Raw genomic sequence first — 10,000 nt, 5'->3', positions numbered from 1 at the left:
GGTTGGATGGGTTTGGTTGGATGGGTTTGGTTGGTTGGATGGGTTTGGTTGGTTGGGTGGGTTTGGTTGGATGGGTTTGGTTGGATGGATGGGTTTGGTTGGATGGGTTTGGTTGGTTGGATGGGTTTGGTTGGATGGGTTTGGTTGGAAGGGTTTGGTTGGATGGGTTTGGTTGGATGGGTTGCGTGCAGCGTCTGCTGGGAGCAGCACGGGGTCCTGTTTGATCCTTGGCTCGACTCGCTGCATGGTTTCAGAGTCACAGGCTCAAACAACAGCAACAAAAAAACACCTGACCTATTTATAGCTTTGGCCTTTTGCATGAAGCAGCAGTCACAGCAGTGGGCTGCAGAGAACACGACTGAGCCCCACTGAGCAGCAGCACCGAGACCCTCTGGATCAAAGAGTGCTGATCTGATCACCAGAGTCTAGAAGAGGGACCACAGAGTCTAGAAGAGGGACCACATAGTCTAGAAGAGGGACCACAGAGTCTAGAAGAGGGACCACAGAGGGAGTTCTTTATACAGCTGGTGCCGAGTCATTGAAACAACAGACACATGAAACTACTGTTTCTAAAGCTGTAACTGAAACATAAGAGTTCTTCTTCTGTGACTGCAAACACATTAAAGCATCACACCCGGGTACCACGCAGACCTGTCATCCTGTGCAACACACAAAACATCCGAGACACCGACCAGTTATACAACGAGATCTCCAGAACACCTCTTGACCTGATGTGCACCAGGAGACACGGGATGCAAAATAAAAAAACCTGGAAAGCAGTGCTGGCAGTCAAGTTATTATCATTACTAACATTGTATTATTATACTGTATTATTATTACTATTATTTAGCATCAATATATATACTGTATATTCTTATTATATATTGCTATTGATCGTACCGAGTCACTTTAATCATCACTTGTCACTTTATCTTTCCATTCTCTGCACATACTGTCTCAACTATTTATCTTATCTAATCTATTCTGTTTAATGTGTATTTTGTATTTTGACCTTACTTGTCTGTGCTGCTGCAACGCCCGAATTTCCCCTCTGGGGATCAATAAAGTATTATCCTATCCTAAGTGAATCCAGATTCAGCTCCTGGAGTTGGTGAAAGTAGACTCATAATAATGAACATCCAGCGAGGCCTTTACACTGTACCTTACACACAGCAGCAACGCAGCAACACACAAAATACAACCAGAAATGTAAGTTATTATTGTGCACACACTCTGTTTGAAGCATTCACTCTCTCGTGTTGTTTCTCTCTCAGACGGATGTCATGCACCAGAGCGTGTACGAGCTGGTCCATACTGAAGACCAGCAGGAGCTCAGGAGGAACCTGCACTGGGCTCTAAATCCTCCTCCTGCTGCTGCGCCCGCCATCACCCAGGACTCCCCCCAAGGTGATCCCTCTCCTGCTCCTACTTAAAAACCCAACAATAAAAACAGATTCTACAAGGACAGAATTTAAGAGCTGCAAGTTTTCTCTTTAACAGCAAACAGACAAAATAAAGACTACAAGAACAACGGGGGGTTGTTTGGGAAGGCTGGATTTGATTCAGATTCAGATTCTCTTTATTGCCTCACGAGGGGAAGTTTGTTCTGCACACAGAAGGCGACAGCTGCTCTTAAAAGCATCAGTACAAACTGAAGGGGAAACAGTTCACAAAGAGCCACAAATTCAAAAACATGCAAACCTTTTGTTTTCATCGGACTCGACGGACAACAAGTGGACCCTGGGCAGAACTGAGGGGTCTACGACCGATGTAGGGAGGGAGCTGGTCAAGACTTTATGAACAAAAACAAGGACCTTAAAATGAATCCTGGATGTCATGAGAAGCCAATGCAAAGAGAAAGAAGAGGAGTGTAAAATGCGTTGATCTGCAGGAGCTGGTGAACTATCTCGCTGCAGCATTTTGGATAGTTTGAAGATGGTTGAGGGAGGGCTTACTGAGGAAGGGAATGGGAGGAGTCTACAGGGCAGGAAGTTACAGAAGCATGAATTAGCATCTCTCACTCAGCTTGTGAGACGACAGATTTCAGTTAAGCAATATTTCTTAAGTGAAAGAAACATGCGATCAAAGCCAGCGTATTTCTGATTGTTATAACTAACCAAACTTCAAATTCAGGATTTGGTCTGATCCCTCTGTGTGAATATTCTGAATGCCTTGTTAAGTTAAGCGTCTGTGTTTTGGTAATCAGTGTCAATGCTGGATGTTAAACACTCTGCCGTCGGTGTAAACACACCGCAGAGACGTCCATATCAGAAGGTTAAGTACGCACAGTTCAGGCATTAAGCTACAAGGCCATCCTCCGGTCAGGTCACATGATCCTGTAATCTCCACTCGGTCTTAGGAGGTGAAGTGGTCCCAGAGTCTCTGAGTTTTAAGATGCTTATGTCTGTATCATTTGTTTCTCGGTGTGTTCAGACTCCTCTCTTACGGTCTCCCCTTTAACAGAAACAAACACTGTCGCTGAGCGTCAGCTTCAAACCTCGTTACATAACTGCATTTATTCATGAAACAGTGGAGGGCGGCTAATGCTACGAGACAAGTCCAGGGATAAACAAACATGGCTGCCTGATGCTGCAGGATGATCCAGGAGTCATACAATATGCTCTTAATGTTCTATGATATCATGAAGACGCTCCAGCACACACAGAGGCGAGAAACAGTGGAAGAAAAGTCTTTAAGTCGCCAAACGAGTCCATTGAATAGTGATGGAACTCATAGCTGTGTGCAGGATTTTCATATTATGAAGTGGGGGTTGATTTGAGATATCTCCATGAATCGACTCTGGTTGATCTACCGGAGAGAGGAGGCAGAATCCTTCCTGTTCACTTTGACCTATTCATTGTTTTACTAGCTCAGCACGGTAACTGATATTAGGAGATCAATGATGAATACAACATTTTGCTCCCAGGTGCGCTGGCCTTCTGATGCGTTGTAATCCAGTAGATTTTTAACCTCATGTAGTATAGCAACATTTTTTGGGAGATTTTAGATTTGATCTAACTTACATGAGATTTCCTTTTTTTTTTGTCAACAACAGAGATGGAACCCGACAGCAGCTCATCCGTGGTCACCTACAAACCCGAGCAGCTTCCTCCAGAGAACTCGTCCTTCCTGGAGAGGAGCTTCGTTTGTCGCTTCCGCTGCCTCCTGGACAACTCATCGGGCTTCCTGGTAGGTCAAATGCTCAGAAAAGAAGAGAAAGGCCAAAGGTCGTCTGTTGGTTCTAGAAATGGAGACAGTTTCTGTTTCAGCACTCGGTGATGTATGAACTCACTGAAAAGACAAATTCTGCTTCCAGGCGTTGAACATCCAGGGCAGACTGAAGTTCCTGCATGGACAGAACCAGCGGCAGGAAAATGGAGGAAAGGCCCCGCCTCAGCTCGCTCTCTTTGCCATTGCGACTCCTCTGCAGCCTCCGTCCATCCTGGAGATCAGAACCAAGAACATGATCTTCAGGACCAAACACAAACTGGACTTCACCCCGCTGGCCTGCGATGCAAAGTAAGGAGAAGCGTTTAACTCTTTCTACATGACCCTCCAGATATGGATGTAAGTTCTATGTTGTACCATGAACTAGGAGGATCTGAACACTGATGATGGTCCTTTTTGTCTGCAGGGGGAAGATAGTGCTCGGGTACACCGAGGCAGAACTCAGGGTACGAGGATCTGGATATCAGTTCATCCATGCAGCAGATATGTTGTACTGCGCAGAGAACCACGTCAGAAGTAAGTTGCATTGGCACCAGATGTACCTGAATGATTCTGTCTCTGATTTGAGGTTGATGGAGCTTCTTTGTGAAATGCCTCTTTATTTGTGCCGTCAAACAAAAACAACAAATGTCAAAAACATATTTCAAAAAGGGAGACGACTGCAGCAGTGTTATTTTAGCCCACTACATCTTTTCCTTTAATCCTAATTTACATCTCTTCACTGAGTTTGTGCTCTGGGTGCACTGCAGATATGAAGAGGTCAGAATGCTCCAGCAACACTCGTAGTAAGAAGATCAACTTTATTAACAATTTAGACCGACGCGTTTCGGCTTGTGGCGTTCCTCAGGGTCATCAAGAAACAGATTAACAAACATCATTTAAACAGGGTGGGTACACAATTGAAGGAAAGGTAAAAAAAATTCAAAAAGGTAGGGACAACCAATCAAATGCCTCCACATATGTGTGTATCAGCCAATAGGGCACATGCAAGGTGGGCTGGTTTGTTGGCCAGGTTGGCCAGCGTGAGGGGCGAACAAAAACAAGGCTGACATCACAACTGGTCAACAGGTAGGGATCAAGGGGGTGGTTAAAGGGGGTGGTTAAAGGGGGTGGTTAAAGGGGGTGGTTAAAGGGGGTGGTTAAAGGGGGTGGTTAAAGGGGGGTGGTTAAAGGGGGTGGTTAAAGGGGGTGGTTAAAGGGGGTGGTTAAAGGGGGGTGGTTAAAGGGGTGGTTAAAGGGGTGGTTAAAGGGGGGTGGGGGGGGGGTTAAAAGCCTGCACAAGAGTCATTTAGAATCCTTCTAACAAAAAGAGTAAGAAGAGGTGAAGAACACTAAGGAGGCTTTTGTCACAAAACAAATACAACAAGGGATTTAAAAATAAATTAAAATAATCTTACAATATGTTTAAAAATGTATTTACTAAACAATGCAAAATATTAGAAGAGCATTTGCACAAGCCTTTGTTACTGGAAACTCAACAACTGTGATTATTGCAGCTTTGCCCAAAAAGGAAACATGTGTATATACTGTCGATGGTTTTTCAAGCAGTACAATGCATCGTGTATCCAGTAACAATCCACCGCCCTCTGCTGTTTACCCGTCAGACATTTGTTGCTATTTCAGTCAGCGCTGTCAAGAAAGTTGAGGAGTTGTGATCCAACGTGGTCAGAGAGTTCAGACTGCTTTCGTAAATAATCCCGCTGGATTACGGAGCAGATTGAGCAACGGCGCAGAGCTGCCAGAGGAGAGGATAGGGCCTGCAAATCCACTGAGTGAGCAAAGCATCAGAGATGATCCATGCAGAAACACAAACCTTTTAGAGGTCAGATGTGTTTACTGACCACTCCCGACACACAGCGGTGGGAGGGTCAGTCCAGCTGTGGTGTCCACTTCCATCTGTAAGTCTCTTTACAACCATTGGTAAGACTTCAATGGACCTCTCTGCTACAGGCTTGCACTGTTTGTTATTGTTCCTCAGATATTGAAGTGCAATCAGCAGGCAACAACTTCCAGTAGTTCACAATGAACAGAGAGACACCAACATGCACAAAGAGTACAGTTAGAGTATACTAACTCTGCAAAGATGTTATGATACTGATACTGTCTGTCTGTTTGAGCAGCAGTAGAGTAAACTACTGCTCAGATATCTTATGAAACTTGGTGGAAGGTTGTAGCATTCGCCAAAGAAAAGACTGAAATACAAACAACAGATAGGGCTCAATAACAAGCAAACATATCGACCACATTTTAACACCAGTAAAAAAATGAATGGAGATTATACTGCAAGAGATAGACAACCATTTTTGGCATGATCCTTGTACTGTCGTTATCATGGAAATATGTTGAGGCATAGAAAGAGAGACAGATTTTCACATTTACTTATAAATCATGTTTAAGAACTGCAGCAGCATTTACAATTTACAGGAAGAAAGAAAAAAGGAAAACCTGAGAGAAACGAATAGTTCAAATATGGCCTCAGCAGAGCTTTGCACTGTCATCATCGATTATAAGCGTCTTTGTGTTCCATCTTTGCAGTGATGAAGACCGGAGAGAGTGGTCTCACCGTGTTCCGGCTTCTCACCAAGGAGAATCGCTGGAAATGGGTCCAGGCCAACGCCAGGCTGGTGTACAAGACCGGCAAACCGGACTACATCATCGCCACCCAGAGGCCTCTTTTGTATGTTCCTTTATGTTTATGTTATTAACCAGGAAATGGACCGCTTGTGCTCACTTTTGGACAAAACAGATTTATGGTTACAGAACATATCACCATTTACATTTCCTGTGCTTTCATCTGTTCTGTGCAGAAAGTTCAGAGATTTTAAGATTCAATCCAATAATAGAATACTGTGAGAGTTTTTGCGAGAATGTTTTTTCAAACGTACGTCATGCTTATAAGACATCATCAATCATGGAAATTGGGTACGAACCAAACCAGCAACTCTGCCAGCAGCCTAGTTAGGGACTTTGGATTTTCTTGTGTCATGACCTTTAAAAGTTATCATATTATCATATATATATCATATATTTTCATATTTTCTCATCTTTACAGGGACGAAGAGGGGGGAGAACACTTGCGTAAACGCTCCATGCACCTACCCTTCACCTACGCTACGGGTGAGGCTCTGCTCTACCAGTCCAACCATCCCATAGCAGGCTTCAGAGATGGAAGCCATGAGAAAAATGGCAGTAAGTCGAAGAAGAGTCGGACTGACAGGCTGGTCAGGGACGGTCTTGACCCTGGCTCTCTTCTTGGGGCACTCATGAGTCAGGATGAATCAGTGTATGTTTGCCAGCCCGCCCTGGAGCCCAAAATGTCATTTAGCAGCTTCTTTGGTGACCAAATGGGCTTCTCTGACACAGAAGGGTCCAGCTTGCACAGGAGCTGGGACGAGCCGAGCAATGGTGTGTTGGGTCCAGGTATTGCAGGAGCCAGCACCAGCTTCGACCCGCTGTTGGCTACTCTGGACTCGCTTTCGTTGGAAGGCCAGGGGGTTGTGGATTCAGAGGAGGGGGCTTGTTCGAATGGCGAGCTGTTTGGGGCTCTGGAAGGCCTGGGACTGAGTGCCGAAGACCTTGAGCTGCTCTTGTTGGATGAGAGGATGATCAGAGTTGAGATGGACCCTGAGCGAGTGCCCACCTTGGACGATCTGCTCACAAACGATGAGATCCTCTCATACATCTATGACACAATCGAGGGAAAGACTGATTCCACGGATCATGGAGTACAGGTGCCTCCCAGTACTTCTTCGGCAACAGCCACCACCGTTTCAGGATCTGAAAGTAACACCACCCCTGATGCTAATGTTCAAATGCAGTTTCCTCACCATAAGCCTCCCTTGATGGGACAGGCTCCCATCATCCAGCTGTCCCAGCAGATGCAACAGCACCTCAACATGCGACCAGGTAAAGTGGCACACGACTGGCACCAGAGTGACCTTTTGGCTAGTTCGGTAGTCAACGGAGACCTGCTGGGCCAAAATCAATCAGTAACCAACGGACAGTGGACGGCCCAAGGCATTCTCACCAGTGCCGGGATACAAATAGATCACTACAACACGCAACAGACTTTTTTCAATGGCAAAGCCTCGGAGCGGGACGGCAACCCTCATCAGCAGCAGCAACCACATCCACACTTCCTTCAGCAACAACAGCAGCAGCAGCACCCACCCATGATGCAGAACCACCTCTCACAACAGTGCCATGCCAAACAGAAGGCAACCAACCTCAACGGACTGTGTGGTTTGTCCAGCACAGAGAATTCGGCAGGGAAATCCCAGTGGCAGGACTTTGGATTCAGCGAGAATCTTGGCAGCACCTCCTGCCTCGATAACAGCCAAAAACCTCTGACAAACACCTCACTAGATTCTTGCATGGATTATAGCATGCCTGATATTGACAATATGGATTACTCTGTAAGTGGAAGTGGTATGTTTGGGAGGAGCGCACAGCAGCATGTGGCCGAGTCCACGGTGTCATCCTTCCAGGGGATGAACCATAAACGGCAGCAGGAGCAGATCCCGGTTCCGTTGGCCCAGGTCATCTCCAGCCTGTCGCAGTGCCCTCCGCCCAACGCCTCCCTGGAGCAGATCCTGGGAGTGAGCAAGCCCTGTCGGCAGTTGGACCACTTTGGTGTGGTGACCTCTGAGATTTCTCACGACCCAAGCCCCAATAAGGTAAGACCGTTGAAACACGGAGAACTGGTTTCATATAGCAATCATGACTATTTGATCTTAGAACCTTTTTTTGAGGTTTTGAAACAGTTTCTGTCACAGGGAAATAGAAGTTCAAAGGACTTAATTTACAGCTTATCTAAGATTTCTACCGGAAACCAAAGAGATATCAACCTGCCTCGTACCCGTAATGTTTTAGAAATGGTTCTCAATGGTTTTCAAAAAGCTTTGTTCATTATAGAGTATTATAAATATCATGTCTTTAGCCATATAGCCGTGGAGCTCCAGGGGTCAGTCCAGATGTTGGTGCTCCATGATTAGTTGGTGAAAAAGGAAACAAACCGGAAATGACTGTATTTTCATAACCCATTCAACAGTGAGTATAAATGAGTATTTGCCGGTTCCAGATTTGGAAATGTGAGAATTTGATGCTTTCTTTGGTAGTAAAGTTGTTTTTGGGGTTTTGGATGATTGGTTTGCGCTGTTGCCTCACAGCGAGAAGATTTTGTGGGTTCTCTCACTTGTCTCTCCGGGTACTCCGGCTTCCTCCCACAGTCTAAAGACATGCTCGTTAGGTTAACTGCTGACTCTAAATTGTCTGTAGGTGTGAATGTGCTGACTCTAAATTGTCTGTAGGTGTGAATGTGCTGACTCTAAATTGTCTGTAGGTGTGAATGTGCTGACTCTAAATTGTCTGTAGGTGTGAATGTGGCTGGTTGTCTGTCTCTATATGTCAGCCCTGTGATTGGCTGGAGACCAGTAGCAGAGAGAACTCCCATGGCAATACGTTCTGGAAATGTATTTCTATATTGGCTGAACCATTCAGTGAAACTGGTACAAGACATTCATGCTCTGCTTCTTTTAGCTTAACGGGAGGTTGTGTTGGGGTGAAGGGGATAACACTGAATATGCAGTCATTTTACTCCGTATGTGTCTGTAATTTCTTTTTTGATCTTTTTATTATTATTTTTCAAATATATCACAAAAACATAAACAACAACAGCACAAACATAGAGTCAGAAAGGAAACCTGTCGAATCCACAAATCCCCGAGCACTGGATCATCAGTCAGCCTGCAGCCAGACAATGACAAGAAGAATAAACTGACTTATAAACAAATAAATAACAGACAGAAAATAATAATAATAATAATAAAAATAATAATACAAAAACAAAACAAAAAAATAAGGAAAAAATAATAAAACAATAAAAATGTTACATAGTTATGTTGTTAGCTGTCATATCTTCAACAAAATATATAGAATTTCCTGGTGCAACCTCTTATAGTATATCTGATTTTCTCTAAGTGGACAAGAAACATGACCTCCCTTATCCATTGGCCATATGTCCTTCCATTTAGATAATATTAGTCTTCATGTTTCTGTAATTTATAATCTAACTTTCTGTCTGTAACATCCTGTCGTCTCGTGCAGATGGAGAACGGCTGCATCCTGAACAGTACGTACCCAGGAGGATGTGCTCTGCCCAACATGAACGGAGCAGCGCCCCCTGCTGTGCAGATGCCCGTCCCCGACACTCTGTCCAGCCTCCCCGACCCTCCAGCCACCGGTTTCTACCTCTGACCATCTGACCAGGAACAGTCATGCAGCAGGACTCTGTTAAAGGCCAGAACGCACTCTGGCAACGACTGGGCCAGCCTTATTTAGAAAAACTCAACGAACAGAGCGGAATTAACGTAGACCGAAATGTTCTTTCTTTCAGTGCAAATTTGTAATATATATATTTTTTGTTTTGTTTGTGAGGGAGGGAGGGAGCAGGATCATTGTGTTGTATTTACAGTCATATTATCATACGAGTCCTTTGTTTACAATAATGCAGTCAAGAGCGCTCAGTTGAGTTTATTTAAAGAGACAGCGCGAGGTTAAGACGAAGGTTTTTAATCTGCGTTCAGATACAACACGAAGATCACGATTTGGAGGAAGCTAAATGAGCAACACGACGGAGGATTCTCTACAGATGAGTTCAGGTGGACGCTTTAGACCAGAGGACCTCAACTCGTCTCGCCTCAGGACCCGCCGCCAACAAAATATTTCAACCAATCAGATTCATTTAAGCCCCGCCCCACCAGTTGAAAAGCAC

General features: G+C 44.8%; 1 protein-coding gene across 1 annotated transcript in view; it reads left to right on the top strand.

Annotated features, from left to right (window-relative positions):
* LOC132987523 (aryl hydrocarbon receptor-like) overlaps positions 1 to 10,000 on the top strand; it is a gene marked incomplete at its 5' end in the record, with an annotated part of 19,043 nt that overhangs the window by 8,646 nt on the left and 397 nt on the right. The window contains 7 exons of the mRNA XM_061054639.1: positions 1,275 to 1,407; positions 3,056 to 3,189; positions 3,317 to 3,519; positions 3,635 to 3,744; positions 5,764 to 5,905; positions 6,281 to 7,904; positions 9,334 to 10,000. The exon at positions 9,334 to 10,000 is cut by the window's right edge and continues 397 nt beyond it. Of these exons, the coding sequence (XP_060910622.1) occupies positions 1,275 to 1,407; positions 3,056 to 3,189; positions 3,317 to 3,519; positions 3,635 to 3,744; positions 5,764 to 5,905; positions 6,281 to 7,904; positions 9,334 to 9,483 (2,496 nt within the window). The remainder of the gene's footprint in view (positions 1 to 1,274; positions 1,408 to 3,055; positions 3,190 to 3,316; positions 3,520 to 3,634; positions 3,745 to 5,763; positions 5,906 to 6,280; positions 7,905 to 9,333) is intronic.

Source organism: Labrus mixtus, chromosome 13 (genome assembly GCF_963584025.1).
Source record: "Labrus mixtus chromosome 13, fLabMix1.1, whole genome shotgun sequence".
In the NCBI taxonomy this organism is placed as follows: domain Eukaryota; kingdom Metazoa; phylum Chordata; class Actinopteri; order Labriformes; family Labridae; genus Labrus; species Labrus mixtus.
The sequence above is the reverse complement of the archived record's forward strand: the minus strand, read 5'-3'. Positions and strand labels throughout refer to the sequence as shown.